Source organism: Eubalaena glacialis, chromosome 19 (genome assembly GCF_028564815.1).
Source record: "Eubalaena glacialis isolate mEubGla1 chromosome 19, mEubGla1.1.hap2.+ XY, whole genome shotgun sequence".
NCBI classification, from domain to species: Eukaryota; Metazoa; Chordata; class Mammalia; order Artiodactyla; family Balaenidae; genus Eubalaena; species Eubalaena glacialis.
Window position 1 is genome coordinate 22,457,942 of NC_083734.1, and position 23,482 is coordinate 22,481,423.

A 23,482-nucleotide genomic window follows, 5' to 3' on the forward strand; every position below is an offset into this window, starting at 1 on the left:
TTCTGCAGGTCCGGTCCAGCCTGTAGGTCTGGGTGCGACTCCTGCATCCTTCCTTCCCCTGGGCGCCTCAGGGAGAGGCAGGTGAAACTCCGATAGTGCTGAAAGGTTCCCGGCTTCCTTCCTGGGCCAGGCCGGCGTGGAAAAATACTTCTTTCCCCCAGCGGCTTAGTCCGCGCCTTCCCAACTTGGCGTGGGAGACGCCTGCCAGGGCCACCTTGACCTCGCCTCTGCAGAGCGCCGCCCCTGGCCCCGGGAACCGCTGTGTCCTGGAGCTGCGAATAAACCAGAAATCAGTGGGCCCAGAGAACATGAAGCTCCAACTGTCCATCCAGCTGCAGGCCAAGCTTTGCTTTCACTGCCGGAAAGGAAGGCCCAGCAATCCTAGTTTTGCCCCGAAAGCGGAGGCGCTTTGATAGTCCTAGTTTAAACCGGGGAACCCAGTGGCCCAGGCGTCCAGCTTTCCACGGCTCGGCCAGGCTGGGTGCTGGTGCAGACCCGCTGCTGGGGGAGCTCAACTTCGGCTACTCCCTCTGGTCATAAATTAGTCGGTGCCTCCTCCCAAGTGTTCTCCGGGCCTCCTTCCCTCTTGCCTACGCTCTCGGGCCGGCAGTTCTGCAAATCCAAACCGCTAGACCCAGCTGGTGAGGGCCTGGGGTCCGCAGAGCGGTAACTCAGGTAGAAGTAAATGGGACCCCCGCCCCCGCAACCCACACTCACCCCACCTAATACGTCCCATTTTCCCCAGGTCTCCGCGTCCATTCCCCTGCGGTCAGTTTATCCTCCGCCCGCCTGGCTCTCCCGGCCCATCGCCTGCGTCGGTTGGGACGCGTCGGAGGGTCCCTGCTCTTCGCATCCTCCTCCATCTCCTTCTTCCAAGAGCACCCCAGCTTCCTCCAGCTCTCACCTGAACCCCCGAAGCGCAGTTTCTTCTTCTCTCCGGACTAAAGCCGGACCCGCAGCCGGTGGAAAAGTCCCGGAGCCTTCCACACTAGGCTGCAAGCTACTTGTTTAACAAGTCCAAAGGTCAGCTAAAGTTTGGCTGATAAACAGAACCAGGACAAGAATCTCTTCAGCCCCCTGGCGTGAGTACAATGGACCCTGGCAGCCCCGCTCCCGGCCCGGGTCTCCTGCTCTCCCCGTCTGCCCCTCACGCTCTCCCTCTCTCGGTTTTCCCCCCTCCCCACGACCATTTGCATCTGGCCGAAAGCCGGGCCCTCCCCACTAATTTGCATATCTTATATGGCCTAATGGTGGCGATCATGGCAAGTTAGAAGTTTTCTGACTCCTCTCGGAGGAGACTCCGGACCCCGGGGAGTAACAGGTGTTTGGAGGCTGAAGGGTGGGGGGGTTCCTGGACTTGGGGTTCGCTTGTGAAACTCCCCTCCACCCTCCTCTCTCGCACCCACCCACCCCCTCACCCCCTCACCCCCTCACCCCCTTCTTTTTCTGTCCTTGGAAAATGGTGTCCAAGCTCACGTCGCTCCAGCAAGAACTCCTGAGCGCCCTGCTGAGCTCCGGGGTCACCAAGGAGGTGCTGGTCCAGGCCTTGGAGGAGTTGCTGCCATCCCCGAGTTTCGGGGTGAAGCTGGAGACGCTGCCCCTGTCCCCTGGGAGTGGGGCCGAGCCGGACACCAAGCCGGTCTTCCATACTCTCACGAACGGCCACGCCAAGGGCCGTCTGTCCGGGGACGAGGGCTCCGAGGACGGGGACGACTATGACACCCCACCCATCCTCAAGGAGCTGCAAGCCCTCAACACCGAGGAGGCGGCGGAGCAGCGGGCGGAGGTGGACCGGATGCTCAGGTAGGCGCGGACCGAGGTGCGGAGTGTGCGCCCGAGCCCCTTGAGACCCCGGCCCTGTGCCTGAGCGACACTGCGCGCGACCGCTCTTGCCAAGCCTGGTTCCCACCAGAGAAGTCCCCCGGGGGGCGCTCCACTTCTCTCCCAACACCTGGACCCCTCCAAGTCCCTCAACTGGACGGCGCGAGCCCCGAGGCTTCGGGAACGCCTGCCCAGGCCAGCGCCCGGGACCCGCGGGGCCCTCCCGGCCGGGCTGGGACTCGGCCTGGGAGAACCCGAGCTGCGGGGCCCTTTGCCCGGAGGTTTGCCCACGCGGCGGAAGGTGCAAGTGGGCGCAGTGAAACCGCTGCGATTCCCAGGAGACCAGGCTCGGGCCCGCATCAGCCCCAGGCCAAGCCTTTCTCCGAGGTAACGCCTCCGCGGTCCGGGGAAACGCAGCCGGCCTGGGGCACGGCGTCCTGACGCTCTTAGCAGAGGGACAGGCGGCACCCGGGCCGGGATCTGGGGGGCGACTTCTCTGGAGTGCACTCCCATTTGCAGCGCCCGTGCGAGACCCCAGGGTTATCCGGAATCCCCAAAGCCCGTTTAGATTCGCGAAAGGAAATGTTTGCACGTTGTCAGGTTAGGGTGGATCCTCAAGCGGCCGAAGAAACCACGTCACTAAGCAAGCGAGGGGAAAATGCGGCCAAGACCCCAGTTCGCAGCGGATTTGGTGGGAGAAAGGAGGGCGTTTCCGGATCTCGCCGCCGACACCCCGGCGTCCCCGGGGAATCCAGGCAGGCTGGCGGGAGGTCTATCTCCCGGCCCCGGGTCGTTTGCTAAAACTTCCCGAGCGGCCCAGGGCTTTGACAGCTGGTTACTAATTATCCAAGGAGCCGAGCGGTCCCCTTAGACCGCACGTCGCTCCCGGCCACTCTGCTTTAGGACCAAGCCCCTCGCTTGGCCTCGGACCCTTCAGAGCCGCGGTCTCTAGGCAGGGCCAGGACCAAAGTCGCTCCGGGGACTCGGGCAGCCTCGGTCACCCGCCCGCAGTGGCAGTTTGGGATGGGATATGACCTTGCATTTGAATTTGCTACCTGGGGACCCGGCGGCTAACTCTCTAGCAAAACAGTCAGGGGAATTTCTAGATTTTTTTTACTTCCCGAAAGTATGTTGCTACAGTTCTGAGGTTTGAGGTTCTTCCCTCGCGGTTTCGCCCGTGGCGGCGGTTTCTCCCCAGCCGGGGTTAGGGTGCAGGAAGGTGAGAGGGGTCTGAAGAGGAGCGGCTGGGGCGCCAGGGCGGCCCGGAGGTTGACCCGGGCCCGGCGGACCCACCGATCTCCCGCCGCCCACCGGCGGGCACCCCCCCGCCCCGCCCGGGACCTAGGCCCATCTGCCTGGCCGCAGGCGCCCGCCTTCCAGCTGGGATTTGGAAGGACCTGGGAAGCCCGAGGCGACCTGGGGCGCCCCTCGGCACCCAGCCCCGCGCCGGGCCGGACGCGGCAGAGATGTAATATAAACTGCAGCACGTGGAGTTCGGGTGTTATTAATTTATTTCTATAAATCATCAACAGAAAGATACACAAAAAGTCGTGATTAGGTTGAACGGAGAGGCGGGTTATTCATTGGTGAAGTTGTAAACGCGGCGGCTTCGAGGGGGAAGGAAGAGCAGAACGCGGACGCGGGGCTGGTCGCCGCTCCCCGCGCGCACGCACCACGCTGCCGGGCCCTCCCAGCAGAGCCCCCGCGCCGCCCGGAGACCCGGCGCCGGACCCGGGCTGCCCCAGGGCCGCCGACGCCGCAGGCTCGGCGGACAGAGAGCCAGGCCCGGCCCGGAGCCCCGGACCTCAGCGCTCTTCGCTGAGCAGAGCCCCCGGCTCCAGGGGGCGGGGAGCGAGGCTAGGGGGCGCGAGACCCCCGCTGGGGCGGGGGGACGCAGGACAGACCCCAAGGTTTCGCTCCCTTTCCCCAGCGGTTGCTGCCTTCCCTCCCCCAACTTCGGGAGTGGTCGGACTTGATTAAAGTAATTTTTCAAGAAATCGCTAGCGGTCCCCAGGTCACTGCACAGTCGGCTGCTGACCGCCAGACGCACGCACTCCCTTTTTGGCCCACCTCGCTCCCCCAAGGCGGAAAGAAAAGAACAGGGCAAGTCACTCTGGGGAGCGCCCGGCCGCTCTTTCCATCTCCTAGAAGAGAAAGGCGAGAAAAGCAGGCCGAGGTTTGCGCGCTGCCGGGTCCCCGACCCCAGCTCTAGGCTGGCGCGCGGTGGAAAGTTGGAAAGTTGGTTGCTCCCAAGAGGCCGGGCTTGAGGCTTCTTAAAGAAGAATCACGGCGATCTGAGACGGGGTCCAGGGCCTCTCCGCTTGTGGGCGGCCGAGGCATTGTTTGGAAAGGAGCGTGCTGGGCTGGCCAGGCGGGCGCCGAGGTCGGGCGCTTGACACCTGCGTCCTGAGCACAATGCCGGGGCGCGCTTCTCCCGTTCTGTGTGTTTATCGGGGTTGGGAACCCCTGATCACGGGCTGTATTTTCAAATTTCAAAACGTAACCGACTCTCGGGGCTCTTCCCGGTGAATGCATGAGAATTCTGTGGTCAGAGCTGTAAAGGTGTAACTACGCCATCTTATCCCCAACTCTGGTCCTTCAATGCGGGCTGAAAGATTTGCTATCGTTTATAAGGTTTTACTGGTTTGTTTGTTTTTTTTAAACCTTCCCAATTGTTAAGCTAATTCACTCTTAACAACGGAATCATTCGCTCTTAGAACATTACACTATTTCAGTTAGGTTTCTTAGACACACGAAATAAATACAAGTAAAAACATATTAAAACCAAAAAAGTCAAAGAATCTGTCGAAGCAGCATTAACTTTTAAAATCCAAATACTTTTTCTAACTTTCGAAGCTATTGTTGGTATCCGTTGAAGGTGTTTTTCTACCCTAAAAATATCTGTGGAAATATTCACCAGAAATAAGATTTTAAATGAGCTCTGATGTTTACACGGGTATGTGCAAAATGTTACATTACTTTCCTCTTACTCAAGGTGAATTCTCCATGCTTGAAACCGGGACGCAGTTCCTCATTTTTTGTTCCTGTTGTTACTTCATTATGTTGTATTACATGGAAGTACCTTTATAAATGTTTGAGAAATATATTAAGCTATATGTAATTAATCTTGTTTGCATTTCTCAAAACATGTCTGTCAAAGCCTGTGTTTTCATAAATTTAATGTTAGAGACTTGCTAAAATGATCACAATTTTTCAAATGCTTACAAAAATCTCAGTTTAATTACTAGATTTTTAAAAATTCATTACACAAACATAACTTTAGTTGACATATTATAGATACCATTTAGAAATAAATCGGTTATTTCATTTGCAACACTGTAAATGTTGCTTTTCAGCATTGTTTTTTATTACCTCTGAAACTAATTTTTCCCTTCACTTTTTTTCATGTTCTGTCAGGCTATTATATACATCAACATACAGTAAAGGGATGCTGTTTTTTTTTTTTTTTTAGTTAAATAGGTAGCTGCATTAAACAAATAGTATATGTGGATGTATTGCTTCTTGAATATTTTTGTTCTATACTGTGCACTGTTTTCTTAATTTCTGCTTTCAATTATATCTCTCACTTTTAAGTCACCTATTCAGTAAGCAAGAAAAGATATTGGCAAAGTTGAAAACATTTGGAATAAATTCAAAGGCACTAATACAGTGTTCTAAAGAAGCTTTTTGCATTACCTGTGTTTATGAGAAATGTAAGTCCTTATCCCAAGCTTAAAATTTATGAGAAAGATTAACTTCCAGACACTCTTACCCTGTCAGAGGAGAAATGTAAGAATACAGGAAAACATGGCATTTGGAATCATTCATATCTTATTCAGAAATTGAAATTATTCTCCCTCCGTTTGGTCTTATTTGAGAGGCGGGGCTGTGAAGATTTTTTTTTTTTTTTTTTAACTTTACTGGCCTCACTTCAGTGCAGCAATTCTTCAGCCCCAGGGAGGAGCATCATTTCTTAAAACTTTTCTGAAACTCTGAAAACTGTTTAACATTTGGCTAAGAAGTCCTCCTTGCTTCTCAGGAGGTGGACACAAAAGTTTTACTCCTGTTTTATAAGACAAGAAATGGAGACACCCATTCTGAAGGAAAATAATGGGGGAGCAGTCCAGGTGAATTTAGAGATTCTGCCCTCTGTCATTGTCGGATCAGCCAGCCCAGCCCCAAGCTAATGGCACCTCCACTGTCCAGTGGGCCTCTTGCCGTTGTTTAAGTCTCTCACATTCCAGGAAAGTGAAGGAAAGCAAAATAAAGCAGGAACTTCTCTTTCTGCTTCCCAAGAGAGAGTGCTGGGCTGCTTTCCCATTCCTGAAGCAGGGAAATCATCTTCCTCTTTGCCCTCCTAATCTCAGATGAAAGGGATGGAGTACACTCTATAGGAGCTTTCATCTCCTCTTTTGTTTAGGTTCTATGTTGGCCTCTCCCCAGGATGTAACTTGGACAGGAGGAGAAACAGGGGAAGGTCAGAGTTTTACACAGAGTTTAGGTAAACCCTCTAGAAAGAGGGTCTTTCTCCCCGACCTCTTCTACCAGCATCCTAACCATCTGCTTATCTGTCTAGCGAGGACCCTTGGAGGGCGGCCAAAATGATCAAGGGCTACATGCAGCAACACAACATCCCCCAGAGGGAGGTGGTCGACGTCACCGGCCTGAACCAGTCACACCTGTCCCAGCATCTCAACAAGGGCACCCCTATGAAGACCCAGAAGCGCGCCGCCCTGTACACCTGGTACGTCCGAAAGCAACGGGAGATCCTCCGACGTAAGTGCTTTCATCCTGCCTCTGCCTCAACAAGGAGTGACCTTTGCCCTAACTCTGACCCCTGTGCAATGAATGCCTCAGTTTCCTCTTCATCAACAAGGTCTGCGTAGCACTTGGCAAATATAAGGAAGCTGGCATGTGGATCTGGCCTTCAGAGCTGCTGTACAATGGGTTGACTTACATCATTTTCTTCTCCCACGATCCCCTAGTACCCAGCCAGTTGCTTTGACAAGTCCTTCAGTTGTGTGCAGCGCACCTTGCATATTTTGGTCCCTGCTTCCAACATCTTTCTCTTTGAAACCAAGTAGGTAACAGTGGAGTATCGTCCCCAAAGTAAGCCAAGCATCTCCCCTTGATACATGACCACGGATGAGTTTCCAAGGAAGACATTTAGTAGCAATCAATAATATTGATCACTATTATCGTTGTTTTCCTCCTCTCTGAAAAGAGGATAAAAAATAGAAGGCATTTGTATATATAGATATATTCAGAACCTGATCCTGTTATTTGGGAGGGTTGGGTAGGGGGGTGCAACTGAGTTCTGAAGCAACTTAAGATGCTTGCTCACATTTACCAGAATCGGTAGAGTTTTGAGACCCCCAGCCGGTGAGCCTTTCGGAGGAAGAAGCTGCTTCTAGCTAAAGCAGGACACACTAAAAGTGTCTGCATTTGCAACTCTGACCCATGAATTCTAGTCATTCCCATTGTCATTCCCAAATTTCCTTTTTGTCCCAAGATTTCTTCTACCCAATAACACAAAGATTTTTGTTTTGAAGTCTAGGGAAGTTTGAACTGCCTTTCAATAATAAGAGTATCAGTGACCTACTGTTTTTACTTTCGGAAGGTATACTTTTACATTACACTTTGATTATTTCGATCCAGCCCTTTTTCTAGGAAAAATTTATATGAGCTTTCACTCCTCCCACACACACTATCCTCTGGGCCGTGGGCTTCTCTGCCAAGATATGAGTTTCTACCACTTTCTGAGCAGGGTTTTTCCCCTCTCACTGGAGGGCTACTTTTTAAAATCACTCTTGTTTTCTGTCACACACTGACCTGAAGTGATTGTTTCAGTATTTATTGTCTCAATGTCTGTGGACTGCAAAGGACTTCAAGGTGGAGGGAAAGGGTTTAAGGGTTCATCTCATATTGTGGTGGTTTGCTCTTTTGTTGGAAGCATTAGATGGGTAGGTTAGAAGAAGCAAAGTGAGAGCTCTTTGCTACTGAGGGGAAGAGACCCCTTTTAATCTCTGGGATGATCCACCATCCATGGTGACTAGGTCTTTAAGAATTTGTGTATCTGACAAGAAGCAACTCCCTGTAATTCCTGGAAAGCCCGAGAAAATTTTTAAGGAGCCATAGTCTCCAAATGCCAGAGAACCCTTGGGACACGCCCTCATTCCAATACAAGCCTCAGGCAGCATCTCCAGCTTTGAGCTACCTCTCTGTGTGCCATGGGATTTCCCTCAGAAAGGAGAAGGAGGACAGCCGGAAGCTTCTAAAAAGACAAAAGTCCCAAAAAGTTTCTCAAGATGCTTGAGAATGACATTTTGCAAAAATGTATGACAGTCTCCGCAAAGGATTTTAAAATTATTATTATTGTTTTAAAGTCCTATGAGGCATAAAGCTTACGAAGCATCCCTTCATTCTGTAAATATTGTATGAGCACCTATGAGGTGCCAAGCACTTGCTGGGCTGTGAGATACACAGGTCCTTTTCTCCAGGGATTTACAACCTAACGAGGGAGATGAGATGTTTGAAAAAATAATGACAGCTGCTTTCTAAGAGTTGTTATAAAAGTATACACAAGGGGCAGCAGAGGAATTGCTAAATTGCCTAGAGACATCACGGAGGGCTTCCTAGAGGAGGCGACATTTCAACCAATTCTTAAAGGATGAATATAAGACATGCACGCATGGGATAAAATATAGGAAGTGAGATGAATAAAAGAGGGACACAAGTGAACGTGGCAAGTGGTAAGAGAGAGTGGGGAAGATGAAAAAAGATGACACATGATAAATTTTCTTGAGAAACTAAAAATAATAAATGGTAATATTCATGAACCCATCTATGCAGATAGAATCTCCTTGTCCAGGCTGGCTCCTGAGCCTGTAAAGAGGTTGCCGAAGCCAACTTCTCCAAGTTCATTTTTATGGGCAATGAACATTTTCTGTGCCCCTCCCGCAATTAATCTGGAAGGAAGTGGGGGAGAGTTGGTGGTGGATGGAGGACATGGGGGAGTCTAGTTCTTCAAAACGGGCAGCCAGCAGCCAGAGGCAGCCCCCATAGTGTGGGCAACTGCGGGCGTGTCTCGCAGAGCTTCAGGAGTCAGTTCAGTTACCTCTACCCAAGGCCAATTGGAAGATTTTGTGGGTGTGTTGTTTGGGTTTTGTTTCAAGCGAGAGGTGATGCATATGGTGCATCACCATGCATATGCATGGTGATGCAATGGTTATGAGTTTAGCGTCTACAGGTTGGGTTCACGTCCTGGCTCCCGCCCCAAGCCCATGCAACTTTAACTGGTCTGAACCTTAATTTCTTCATCTGTAAAATGGAGATAACAATACTTCTTGCACAGAGAGGTGTGAGAATTAGATGAAGGGATACATTTGGAGAATTCTGTGTAATACCTCACTGTAGAAATGGTTCAGTAAATGTTCCCTGTGATGACATCTGTTCACATCAAATGAGGAACCTCATACTGATCCTGGGTCCTTGGGATCATCCATACTGGCTTTGGCTATTATTCATGGTAACTCCGCAGGGCCACAGGGAGGAGAGGAGTCACTGAGACAGACACCCACTGAGCAGGGGACTTCCTTCTCCCACTGTGATCCTCCCCAAAGTCACTGTACTTAGATGGCTGCTATGAAGACCAAATAACATAGGAAGTGTAAAAGCACTTTGAAAAGTATAGCTTCCGTAGGAACTTGGGTGATCATCATTATCATCACCGTTATCCTGACTAGGGGCAGATGTTCTAAAAGACTATTTAGTGCCCGTAGGTCTTCACCCAGTCCCATTCCACAGGCGGGGAAGCTGAGGGACCAGGAATTAAGGAACTTGGTTGGGGCCCTACATTATTTCATTGAGTCTGTGACTTCCTGCCAGTAAATTTGGCAGAGACATTCTCAGGTATCTAAAGGAATTGTTGGGAACCAGTGAAAACAGAGCCCTAAGCGGCCTGAGAATCATCCAAAGTGGGTGGGGCCCAAATCAAAGGCCCCAGTGACACGTTCAGTCCATCTACCTGGGAGACAGCTCGTTAACTTGGCCGATCAGCAACTGGTTAAACAAAGGCCAACACCACCTGCATCTGGGGTCCAGGCTTGTTAGGGGCCCACGGCTCCTTGTGATGGACCAAAATGGAAATGGATCCTTAGATGGTAGTAAGTTCCCCATTGCTGGAGATGGATGGGCTGGAAGGCCATGTGGTAGGGTGTTGTGGATGGGATTCAAGCACTAAGTAGTGGCCTGACTTTGGACCTTGAGGATTTTCTGAGACCTGTGGGGATGACTCCAGGAACCAAGAAAGAAAAACATCAAGGTCCAGAACCCAGGGACCAGGAGTTAGGAGATGAATCCGTTACGTGTCCTTGTTCAGCAGGGTCCTTGGCCTCTATGCTTGTTCATCTGTAAGATGGAATTAATCACCCTGATGAACCCTTTTTCACGCACATGTGAGGAAGAGGACAACGAGGCTGCCTCTTCCATGAGCAAATATCAAATCTCATTGCAACCACAAAGGCTAGGGAATCACCGTCAGGCGAACTGCCGTCTTTCATTCATTCATTCAACCAAAATATATTGAGGGTCACAGTGTGCCTGGGTCCTGGGAATTGGACTGACAAGGGGCATCATGCCATCTATATTTACCTTTCTCCAGCTCATTAAATGCCATTCCCAGGAAGGTCCTGTGTTTCCTATCTCCTGCATTTCCCATCTTTCAAATGTGAGGGCAGGTCTGTAAGACCTTTCCCTCTTGGGCTGTTTCCCTCCTGAATGGACCCCTGGACACACACACACACACACACACACACACACACACACACACATACATACACACACACCATTGCCTCCGAAATGATCTGAGCTCTAAGGAGCTTCTTCTCTCTCCAATACAAAGGTCCAGTTATATTTATTTCAAAGCAGTAGTCAAAAGATTTGGGGTTTGGGGTTTTTCAAAGAGCGTAACATTATAATGTTGATCCCTAGGAATTATGAGGAGAGTGGTGGGAGGAGCTATTTTCAGCCTCCGAACACTTTGTCTAAGTGCAAATAGTACTTTTGAGCATTTTTTCCCCTAGACCTGAGACTTGATGGAGTTCATCTCCTTGACATCAAAACACAAGAGTTCAGGATTCAGAGTGTTGCTTCATGTCTGAGAACCAGTGAGCCAATGAAATAATAATAATAATAAATTGTCCTGCAAACAATGGTCGGCCACGTTTGAGCTCCTCCAAAGAAAAGAAAGGGGTGGCTTTGGTGGAGCCAACAGAAGTGGGCAGTGAGGGGCCTGAGCCGAGCCTACCCCCTGCACCCCCATCCGCAGTAACAGCAGATCCCAAAGCTCAGGGGAGAGGAATAAAGGTGTTTTTTTCCGTTGGTCTATCTGTCTGTGTGTCTGCTGAGTGAAGGCTACAGACCCTATCAAATCTACTCCTTTCTCTTTTCAGAATTCAACCAGACAGTCCAGAGTTCTGGAAATTTGACAGACAAAAGCAGTCAGGATCAGCTGCTGTTTCTCTTTCCAGAGTTCAGTCAACAGAGCCAGGGGCCTGGGCAGTCCGATGATGCCTGCTCTGAGCCCACCAACAAGAAGATGCGTCGCAACCGGTTCAAATGGGGGCCCGCGTCCCAGCAAATCTTGTACCAGGCCTACGACCGGCAAAAGAACCCCAGCAAGGAAGAGAGGGAGGCCTTAGTGGAGGAGTGCAACAGGTAACACCACCAGAAGCTCACCCGAGCAGGCAGGCAAGCACATGGACCCGAGCCTCCATCCCCTCAGTCCTGGAATATTGAGACATTAGTTATCCAGATAAGTGGCCAAATCAGGGTTTCCCAAAGTGTGTTCCACAGAACCCTCATTTCAAGCCATTAATAAATCAGTTTGAGAAGCATCATTCTGCATACTTCCTCTTAGGGAGTCACGACATACATTAATATTTTAAAGGCTCTGAGAAGTCCTGCAGTCAAGAAACCCACTTCACTTTGCTGAATTGGTTGTTAACCATGGGAGGTCTCTCTGTGGTATACCCCTATGAACTATTATCCCAGAGAATGCTGGAGAATGCTGGTCTAAAATATGATGCCAATGAAGGGAGAATCATGTGTTTGACCTCCCTTACAGACCAGGGAAAAGCTATCCCTTAGCCACAGACTGGCTTTGGCCTCGACCAAATGTTGTACACACATTGGTTCAAAGGAAACTTAGCAGGAGAGCAAGAATTACTCAGATCTTCCCTCCACTCTGCCCACACTGATTAGAGTTCTTTTTGTAGAGTTCATTTGTTCTTAACGACATGGAATTTTAAAGAAAACTATTAGAAATCCTCAAGATATCTTTTTGCTTCATTCCTGCCCCATCCGCCCTGACTCCAACCTTGACTTACTAAAAAATCTGCTCTTTGCTCTGGTTAAGACCTCTCTCTGGGCTGGACTGGCTCTGGCAGTGGGAGGATACAGCCCGGGAGGTCAGGCTGGGGAGTGGGAAGGCGAAACGATCCACCCGTACATGTCACAGCGTCCTCCACTGTGCTCTGGCCCCCTCCTGATGAGAAGCATCCCCCAGTATCCACTGGTGTCTAAGAATCTCTCTCACGCCTGGCACTGGGGTTTCATCAGCAGTGATAAAACTAGAGACCAGCCGTCTTTTGCGTGTCCTCATTTATACCTCACCCAGCCTGCCCCTTGGAGGGGGTTCTGCTGTGTAAATAAGGAATCTCGCTTCCCTGGTACCTGTGTGGGATGTCCAAACCCCAGAAGACCAGAAGTCGTTTCGGGGTGCTTTGGAAGGGCTTAGACAGAGCCGGGAGCTTGCCTTTTGTAGGGTGGGAAGAATAACCACATCAGGAGGAGTCAGGAGGCCCACCTGGACCTGCTCCCTGAGCTGCCTGCCCCTCGGCTTCCTCTCTTTTTCAGGAGCCACACCAGAGGCTGCGCCCCTGACTCCCGGGGCAGCGAGCCTGCTCCAGACCTGTGTTCCGCCCCACTCCCGCCGTCTCATCAGATAACTACATGGGCTGGCCTTTTCTCAGGACAGGCTTTCCCCCACTCTATCCGTGGCCTCTTCGCCCTCCTTGCCAAGGCCCCCCGTGATTGTGCGTCTGGAGCCAAACGCCGGCGGGCCGGCCCCGGGCCGCCCTTGCTCACCACCTCCCCTCCTTCCTGTTCTCAGGGCGGAATGTTTGCAGCGAGGTGTCTCCCCCTCCAAGGCCCATGGCCTGGGCTCCAACCTGGTCACTGAGGTCCGCGTCTACAACTGGTTCGCGAACCGCAGGAAGGAGGAGGCTTTCCGGCAGAAGCTGGCCATGGACGCCTACAGCTCCAGCCAGACGCACGGCCTGAACCCGCTGCTCTCCCACGGCTCCCCCCCGCACCAGCCCAGCACTTCCCCTCCCAACAAGCTGCCAGGTAAGCCGGGCCCCAACGCCTCGGCGACCCGACCCTCCGGCTTCTCCCCACGGCGCTCAGGGTATCTCAGAGGAGGCAGTGCTTTTGGATGGTCCTAGGGCTGGCCTCCTCCTCCTGCTGGAATATTCTCGTGAGAAGAGCGTGTGGCTCTAGTTGGCTTTGCTCTGACTCCTTGCTCGGCCTCCAGGGAGCCCTCCGCCCGCCTCGTTCTCCAGGATCCTCTCTTCTGCCCTTGCGGCTGCTGACTCAGCGGGTCAGGGCCACCACCGAATGAGATGGAGCAGGCTGCCTCGCGGGTTTGCCCGGCCCACACCGCAGGCAGAGGGGTCGCCTCCTCCACCCCATCCAGGTGCATCTCCAGGGCTCTGTCCAGCTGCCGCGGGAGGAGCCCAGGGCCCTCTGGGGAAGGGCCACTCTGCTTGTTGGCGTCTGTGCTCCGCCAGAGTTAGGGCAGGGCGGGTCACTTGAAATCTTGGTGGTGATGAGTTGGCCAAAATTGGTTGAGTACCTATGTGTGCTGCTGCATGCCAGGCCCCGGCCGGGATTAGGTGCCTCTGCTCTGGGCTGTGGGCTTGTCAGGATGGAATCCTACACCTTCCTGGTGGGAAAGCACCCGCATAGGCTGAGGGCTGCGTCGGGCATAGGCTGGGGATGGGATGAGTACATCTTCCCCTGGGGCTTCGTCCTCCCAGGAAAGCCGGCTTCCCGGAGTGGATGTGTTTACTGAGGTCGGTTTGGTGCCTGCTCTGGGGAAGGGTTTGCAGAAGGAGAGCTGAGCGCCATTTCTAACTCGGGGGACGGTTCTGAAACTGCTCGTCCCCTCGCCTGCTGGTTGCCCTTCTGATGGGAGAGGCCTGAGACCTGGGCGCTGACCTAAGTGCTGGGGGCACAGGCTCAGAGCCAGCAGCTGGGCCGTCTCCAAGCATCTGTTCCACACTGCACCCCATCCCCCCAGCATGACCCCTTCAGGTGTCTCTGGGAGCCTGCTACTGTCCAGCGTGAAGCCTGGGGGGCCAGGGAGGGGAGCTTTTCTGGGTCCCGCTGCCACAGAAGGGGAGGGCTCAGCCACACGGGAAGAAAGTTGGGGTTACTCTTGAGAGGCAGAGAAGCCTCCAGATGAACACTGGCCCCTGTGCAGTAGTAATCCGTGAAGCTGGAGCGGGGAGCTCCCGGGGGGGCGTGGCTGGGGTTAGGGGCGTTACTGAGAAGACAATGGCTATTGTGCTGGGACCTGTGATCTCCACACCAAAGTCAGGGAGCCTGCAAGCCAAACAAAGGCCCGGCAGCTCTCTGACAAGCTGGGGTTGTGGTGAGGTCACCAGGCGGTTGTTGGCTTAGGCATTCTGTATGGTGACAGGAGACCCAGAGAGGCGGGGCCGGAGGGGCTGGAGCAGGTACTAGGGACAGGGCAGGGGTCGGGCGGGAAACACAGCCCTGAGACACCACTGAGCTGTCTGAGGAGGCGTATCCCACTGGAAGTGGATTCTCTAGCGTCCCCGGAAGTCGCAACCTTTTTAAAACTCAGTGAATATTAGAACCGGGAGGAACTTGGAAGAAGGAAACTGAGGCCCAGAAGGAGGTAGTGACTTTGCAGAGTTCCACAGGGCGACGGTAGCAAAACAAGGGCTAGAACCCAGCCCTGCCGATTCCCACCCTGTACTTTCCCGCAGCACAGACACGCGCTGAGTCCGGGCACCACGTCAGTGATGAGTAAGACACACACGCGTCCCTGCCCCTGGGGGCTTATGGTCTTGTTGGGAAGACCTCCTGCTGGCGTAGAGTCCCTAGAACTGGCTGGGGGTCAAGGTTATCGTTGGGGGGTTTGTGCGTCTTTCTAGCTATTTATGGAGCAATAATTATGGGCCACTGTGTATTTTCAGTGGCTACCTCCCCCTCTCCCTTAATTTCCATTCAGGGTTCATCAAAATAGTCCCGGGACTGATTCTCTGGACTTAGTTTTGAATCCTGGTTCTAACCTGGTTCTAATTCCCATAACTGCAGCGTGGCCAGTTCACATAACTTCTCTGAGTCTGAGTTTCCTGTCTGTAAAATGGAGATATAGTACCTACCTCATAGGGGCCATGTGAGAATTAAACGAGAGAGTGTGTAAACACCATCTTTCCCAATAAACCATAACTACTATTATCATTATTATTATCACAGAAGGCTAAACAAGCGGCAGTGGAAAGAGTGACGGGCAGCAGAAATCTATTTCCTTTTCAATTTCATACACGGGCGTTGTTCCTAAGAGGCAGTGAGGTGTGTTCTGGGGCTGGGGTGCAAATGCTGGGATCAGGCCCTGCCCCCCTCGCAGGCTGCTGGTGGAGGCAGCGCATGGGCTGTGACAGGCTCCTAGGGAGTGTGCCCAGGGCCAGCCAGACGGCAGGCTGAAGCCCAGCGCTCAGGGAAGGTTTGATCTGAACTTCTCACGATATATTTCCCATCACGGTCCCTACAACCAAGGTATGGTCTCTAAGCAAGCCCCAAACCTACCTGGCTGCAGAAAAGAGCTCTGCGGTGGCCGAGGAGAAGCCAACAGCTGGAGTCAGCACTAGCAAATTCTAAGGCTGAGCTGGGGAGATGAGGTCCCCACCCCCTCCCCACTTTCCCCTCCAAACACCAGTCTCTGAGCCAGGAGGACAGGAGGCACCTTTGAGACAAATCTTTCCCTTGACCCCTCTTCCTGGAGAGGAGAGCATCCCTTCTGTACCTGAGCCCCTTCCCTCCCAGCCACGCTTACGGTGCTGTGGCCCACTTGCCCACGGTGACCACAGGGTGACCCTGGTCCTGGAATGTCCAGCACAATAGGAGTGGCAGGAGGAGCCCTTTGCCTCTGTCAGCAGAGGCTGATTGGTTACAAGGTGCCCTACAAACACACTGTCAGCAGAATCAGCTGTTTTCAGCGTTGCCCCTCCCGACTTTACAATCACACGCCAGCATGCAGCCCAGGGTTGTCATGGCTTTGTCTTCCTCATGCATGCTTAATTGACAATTAAGTTGGGGCTTTGAACCAGCCTGGCTGCCTCTGATGGGGCTTCATCTTTCCAGTGAGTGTCACAGGGGCACCCTTTGTTTGCTCTTCTTGGGGGCCTGGAGTTACTGTAGCAGGCTGCGGGCAGCCATTTATCTTCAGCCGGGAAGGCCTTTATCTGCACCCCCCCCATCCCAGCTCTCGCCAGCAGGAGCTGTCCCTGGTTATAGGCCCTGTGACAGCCCATTCTGAGGCCTTTGAGCAGGCCCGGAGTGATGGCTCCGACCTCCATTCTGGAGTGGAATCAAGAGAAAGGCCCCCCAAAGGTCAGAGAGCAGGGCTGTGGCCAGGAAGCAGACTGGTTGGAGACTGGTGCCTGTATTGATCAGCCCGAGGAGGAGGAAGTTGGCGTGGGATGGAAGCTGGGCTAGCCTTGGCCCAAGCCCTGGGATCCGCTGCACGATCTGCGGTGGCCTTGCGTACTGTCCCCTTTGCTCCAGTCTGTGGCAAACTCGCCTGGTCGCCTCCAGCAAACTCACCTGGCCGCCTTGCGACAGCGAGGAAGGGGCAGAGGTCTTCATCAGCCTTCACTCACCCCACACCTAATGGCCTCCCTCTTGTATCATCTTTCGAGAAGGAGATAGAGGCTCATTCTCCTAGTAAGAAAGTGAGGCCCAGAGGCGAGAACAAGCCCTACCAGGATAACCTTTGGATGTCCTGAGCCACACAGCCTCTTTACCCAAGAAGAGGAGACGTTTATTTCTGTGGCTGCTTACTCCTCACTCCCTTCAAATTCTACTCCTCCCTCTCCAAGCCCAGGGGCTGTGATTGCCCCCATGGTCAGATCAGAGCTTGAGGACCTGACAATCCAGCCTCCTGCCTCCCCCCGAACCCCTCTTACATCTCCTCCTAACTTGCCTGCAGAAATCTAACCCTGGATCTTAGACAAACCAGACTCTGGGCCAGGATATCATGTGGTCGCTGTGGTTTTCCCTGACACTGAAATCTGCAGAACCCAAGGAAATCTCAAAAGTGCCCAGTGGCGGGGTCGTGAGTAAATTTGAATAATCAGAACAGCTAGTGCTGATCGAGCGCTTCCTGGGTACCAGGCCCTGGGCTGAGTACATGCATCATCTTATTTAATCCTCACAACTTTGTAGGGTAGACACCATCCATAACCTTACCCTTATTTTACAATCAAGGAAGGTGAGATATTTCGTATGTCAGTAATTTGCCCAAGTTCATATAGTTTGTAAGTGGCAGAGACAGGTTTTGAGCTGTTACACACTGACTATCACTTTGCTTTACACAGATGCTAAGGACTTTCAGGCATGGAAATCAACACACACACACACACACACACACACAATCCTCCCACAGTTCCTTCTTCTCCTATATTCTTACTGTTCCCCTCTGAATGACAAAGGGGCTTTGCGAGGTGGGTTAAGAGTGGGGTCTCCCAGTCTGGCTAGTTTGCTACTTCCGCCTCCCTCTCAACCTCTCCCCGCCCCCCCCCCCACCAACTGTTGCCCCTGACCAAGGTGGATTCTGTGCCCTGCCCAGGGAAGAAACCAAAGCCCCCTCTTTCACAACCCCATCCCCATCTGGGTGGGGATTTGAACTGCCCTTGCAGTCGGCTCTGTCTGGGGCACTAAATGCCTTAACAACTTAATGGGGCTTCTGAGACAGTGCAGGCACCTCAGCTCACCTCTGGAGCCCCGCCCACTCCCTGGGCAGCAGACGAGTGCAGGGGGTTTATGAGGGCAGTCGTAAAAATATTCATCTCCGCAGCAAAGATCCCCACAGTAAATAAGCCCCATTGTCCCTAAGTAGCAGGTTCTTTGAGTTCAGAAGAGAAACAGATCCTGCCTTGAGTCATCTGCTGTTTTAGAAAACACATTTATACTGATTTGGAGTTCCACAGTGACCACGGCTCCAATGTTCTCCTTGTAGGGACTTTATCTGACTGCCATTTTATCTGTTGAATTCGAAGGTCATTTTATCTTGCGGGTACCACCCCATCGGCTGCCACTAGATTGGGGAAGACAATCAGGATATTAATGAGCTTAAGAGGCCCAGCCTTCAGAGCATTCTGCTGGCAGCCTCCCCCTGATAGCGGACCAACCCTGGTCTGCATACAAAGAAACCCGGCTGCCCTGGCTGGTGGGACTCCAGCCTCCTCACAAAGGGGCCAAGGAGATACCGGAGTTCTATCACTGAAGGCAGCCCTACCTGCGTGCCTAATCCCCCTGAAGGACCCTTAGAGAATTCAAGGACTCCTTGATGCCTCCTGTCCGATCCGAGGAGGAAGGAAGCTGCCTGCAAGCACATTGCCCCAGCCCGCAAGTTATGGGAGAAGTGTCCTTGGAGTCTGTTTGTTGAAGGTTTGATGGAAACTGACAAGAACTGGGAGAGAATTAAGCACCAAAGGTGCAGAGAGAGAGAGGCAGAGAGCTATGCAAGGGTCTATGAGGCTGACTGCTGGCCAGGAAGCCACAAGATCAAACACAAACGGGGAGAGGGGAAAAAATATATATATGAAACGTATAAAAGTAAATATATATGAAACATATATATATATATATATATGAAACATAGCCCCAAAATAAAGTCAAATACATTCAATCCTGGTTAGCATCCTAGCTGTGCATAAGAACTCTAGTATAGGGGATGGCAAACTTTCTGTAAAGAACTAGATAGTGACTATTTTAGGCTTTTCAGGCCATACTGTCTCAGTCACAGCTGCTCAGCTCTGCCTTTGGAGAACAAAAGCAGCCATGGACCATATGTGAACGAATGGCCATGGCTGTCTTCTAGTAAACTTCATTGGTGGGGATTGAAATTTGAATTTCCTACTATTTTCGCATATCACAAAATATTCTTTTTTTATTTTTAAAAACTATTTAAAAATGTGAAAACCATTCTGAGCTCGTGGGTCATACAAAAACAGGCTGCTTGGCCTGCAGACCACAGTTTGCTGACCCGTGCTCTAGGACAACAGTTCCTAAATCTCGCCACCTCTTAGAATCAACTGGGGGACTTCCAAAAATCCCAGTGCCTGGGCTGTACCATAGATGCCTGACCGTCAACAGTACCGACATTGAATATATGCTAAAGATACTCTGGGGAAATGCTGTTATAAATCCAAGTGGGCGTAGCAACAAAGTCATGGGTATGGAGGTCGACCTGAATCCCAACCTCAACTTGGCCACAGATCAGCTGTGTGACTCTGGACTCTGGGCCTCAGTTTCTCAGTGCATAAAATGGAGACACCCGCTCATGCAGATGTGGGAAGGATTAAATGAGATAACATATGCAAAGCACCCCAGATGTAGCAGGCTCTCATAAATGGTACCTATTACCATAACTTGCGGAGCCTAGTGGTTTGGGTTTCTTTTTCCTCTTTACCTCTGTTCCTCTTATAGGTTTATTTCAACCTCAATTTTGAGATGATTTGAGTAGTTCTACTAGATACTCATCTTGATGTTTGCAGTAGACTCAGGCTGGCTTCTTGTAGTAATTGAGTCTCAAGCAGGCTCTCATGCTTCCAGGAAGGACTGCTCTGTGACATCCATAAGGCATTTGCAAGTGCCATATCCAGTGCCACAGGCTTTCAGTGCAAAGACACTAAACAGTGAGAGAAAGCTGGGAGGAACCATGGATGGTGGACGGGATGGCAGGTCATGACCATGTAGCAAGGTCAGGTACATAAGATGACCCTGAATTTCCTGTACCTAATAAGGCATTTCTCTCCTTTAATGAAAGGAGGTGTGAGTACCCCTGCTCGTTGGTAATTAGCCCTGGGAACCTGCCACTTAGAGAGGGTGTGGTACTTTCCTGGTGGAGGCCAAATCTGAGAAGCTTCATGACCTTTGTTCTTAGGAAGGAAGCTCCCCCAAACTTCACGCAAAAGAGCAGTAAGAAGGGGTGGGGTAGACACGATTCCTGCAGTGAACGCAGAAAACCTCAGATGCTCCTGAGGGCTGATTTTCTGGAAGCGACATTCCTCTACCTGAAAGCAGGCATCTGCTTAAGATACCTCCCCAGCACCCTCTGTTCTGGCTTCAGCAGCCCGGTCCAAAGCACCCCTGTGTGAGTTCAGCCACGGAGGAGCTGACCAGCGAGGCTCAGTCTCTCTAGTGCTCTCAGGACATCAAGAAATTTTTCAGGACGTGTACACTGCATGTCCCTCCCAAGTTGGAGACACACCGTGCATGCAGATGATCTTTAGCATTTAATGACTTTCCCAAGGGAAATCCACATCCCCCAGGCGAGCTGGTCACAGGCAGTCCATTGCCAGGACCACACTCAGATGGGTGTGTCTGGGTAGCAAGGTGTAGCACCCCAAACAGGCTTGGGCTTGAATTGTGGTTCTGTCCCTGTCTGGCAGTGTGGCCTCAAACAAGTTACTTAGCCTCTTTGAGCCTCAGTTTCTTCATCCATAAAATAGGGATCGTAATACTTATCTCCTTCAGACTACTGAGGGGCTTAAAGGTGATAAAATGCACCCAGTGCCCCGCACAGTGCTTGACGCAGAAGGGGTTATTAGGTTGACTCAGGAACCCTCAGGGCGTCAAGAGAGAGGAAGAGCTTTGGTTCTCCCTGGGTTCTTGACAAGGCTGTGGTTTGCAGTTTCACCCTGGAAGAGTTTCCCTTCTTATGAACCCTGCTTTTCATCTGAGACATCAGGAACAGTGAAACCCAAGTATTGACAAGATCTGTGGTTCTCAGATCTCCTTCCCAGGCCACATGTAAGGCATCTGGGGAGCTTATTAAAAGTACCCATGTCTCCCCCATCCACGCCTTTTAGAATCAGAATTTGGAACAAGGGGTCAGGCATGGGAAGTTTCAACAAACTCCCTAAGAGATGTGGATATACAATCAGGGCTGGACATCATAGGCTAGACGGGAGAAGGCTAGAGTCTCAAGGGGTTGGCGACAGTCCTGATGGTCCCCTGCTGAAGTAAAAGAGATGAGGCAGCTGGGCTGAGGGCCCCAGACTCGGATCCAGGAGCCCTGAGGCACTGAGGAGCAGGGGTGACCTTGGGCAAATCACTTAATTTCTCCGGGAGTCTGGCAAATGAGACCTTTCAGCTCTGGCCTTTCAGCTCTGACAGGTTATTATTTGGACACTGGGGCCCAGGGCTCTGCTGTTTGAAGTAGCAGAGGGAGCTTTGCCATTGTGATACTTTATTGTTAAACTCATCATCTGTCTCTCTCCCTCCTGGTCTCCCTCACTCCCTCACTTCTTCCCCATTTCAGGAACTGTGTGCCTTCCACCTTTATTAGGGACCATTAGAGCTTTACAGCACCAGCAGATTGGGTGGGGCCAGTCACAATAAACAGATTTAAAATGGGTATAAACGAGGCACCTATAACTGCTGGAGGTTAACACTTTCAGGGCCTTTGAGTGGCAGCCTGACTGCCCAGGCCTTCTGGCCCTGCCCGCCACAGGGTGCCTCTCCCAGTCGGCACCTGTTGGATCAGGCTGGCAATGAAGCCCAGTGAGTCCTTGCTCAGCAAGGCTGGAAAACCTCTGAACAGCATCTCCCATAGGAGAACATCAGTTTGCATGGTGAGCACAAAATAGGTGCTTAATTTATCTCAAGATGTCTTACGGATGGAAACAGAAATGAGCCTTCTCCTCCTTCGTCTTGAGAATCCCACTGCCAGGTGGAGTGTAGGGTTTGCATTCCTACCTGTCAAAGACAGAGAAAAGAACCAAGAAAGTCTTATTCTCACCATGAAAAAGGTAGTCCCTGAAGTCTCTAAAAATCCAGCTCCTTATGGCTTTTTTTTTTTTGGCTTTTTTCACCACTGAGTCTCTAGCCCAAAGCCCCGTGCCTGGCACATGGTAGACCGTTCATATATTTGTGGAATGACAACCTCTCTTGTAGAGGGCTTCCTGTTCAAAAGCTTCATGCATAAATCCCCTGCTTTATAAGTGTGTTATTCACTTTCAAACTGAGCATGGAATTAGTTTCATTCTACATAACTATGTACATATTATTATGTAAAGCATATTCTCCCCTTTCCAGAAACAAGTCATTCAGCTCCACCTCCATGAATACTGCTTAACTAAAGTATACAGTTCACCAAAAAATCCCTCAACGTTAAATGCTACCAGGAAGTTTTCAAGGAACATGTTATTATTCTTTCTCCCTTGTGTTCTACTAATTTAGCTTCTCCTTGTTTAGTGTATTAGCTGAGTTTAGATTACTAGTTCAGTTCAGTTCTACTACATTACTTCCTTTTTTAATAACAGTTTTTATTGGAGTATGGTTGATTTACAATGTTGTGTTAGTTTCAGGTGTACAGCAAAGTGAATCAGTTATATATACACATATATCCACTCTTTTTTTAGATTCTTTTCCCATACAGGCCATTACGGAGTATTGAGTAGAGTTCCCCGTGCTATACAGTAGGTCCTTATTAGTTATCTATTCTATATATAGTAGTGTGTATATGTCAACCCCAGTCTCCCAATTTATCCCTCCTCTCCCTCCCTTACCCCCTGGTGACCATAAGTTTGTTTTCTACATAAGTTTTGTTTCTTATCTGTTTTGTAGATAAGTTCATTTGTACCCTTTTTTTAGATTCCACGCATAAGTGATATCATATGATATTTGTCCTTCTCTGTCTGACTTACTTCACTCTAGATTACTTCCTTTTATAATCTCTTACCAGCATCCCTTGGGCAAGCAAAGAGCAAGAATTACTCTTCCTGAGTTTCTATTGAACAACTGAGGACTAGAAAAGGGATTGGGCTTATTGCAAATCAGTCATTTGGAGAAACGGGAAGGAAACTCCCCAGCTCCAGGCTGCCACCAGGTCTCTGGGGTGATCCCTAAGCACGTTACTGGTGCTCCTGGTCAGTGGAAGCCAGTGATCATCCACCTTGCAAGGTATCAGTGCCCAACACACGCTGCTCCCTGGGACCAGCATCCATGAGCCTGCCGGGTGATCAGTGGCTATCTGTCATGATGATGGTGATGATGATGATGATAATGATGCTGGAGCTGCCCACCACGACGGTGATGAAGAGACTGAGGTCTGGCCAGGCAAGCTCCCATAATGAGGCGGCTCTGACACTTGCCAGGCCTCCAAGGATCTTTTCCCCGGGTACCACTTCCCAGTAGGGTCCTGCTTATGAATAGGTCGCAGTGGAAAACCTCCCTCTTCTAAGGCAATTTTATTAGCCCTTCAGTCACAGTACAGATGTCTGTTTATGGGACCTCACTTTTATGTGGACACCCAGGGGCTCAGTCTGCTGATGACTTT

General features: G+C 51.2%; 1 protein-coding gene across 6 annotated transcripts in view; it reads left to right on the top strand.

Moving 5' to 3' along the window:
* Positions 1-756: 756 nt before the first annotated feature.
* Positions 757-23,482, top strand: part of HNF1B (HNF1 homeobox B) — a 53,384-nt gene continuing 30,658 nt past the window's right edge. The window contains exons 1-4 of one of the 6 annotated variants that reach the window (XM_061176754.1): positions 757-1,803; positions 6,398-6,597; positions 11,352-11,538; positions 12,995-13,230. In XM_061176754.1, the coding sequence (XP_061032737.1) occupies positions 1,460-1,803; positions 6,398-6,597; positions 11,352-11,538; positions 12,995-13,230 (967 nt within the window). In that variant the 5' untranslated portion in view covers positions 757-1,459. Of the gene's footprint in view, positions 1,804-6,397; positions 6,598-11,273; positions 11,539-12,994; positions 13,231-23,482 lie in introns of all 6 variants that reach the window. The other 5 variants (XM_061176753.1, XM_061176750.1, XM_061176752.1 and 2 more) reach the window with 5 other exon arrangements.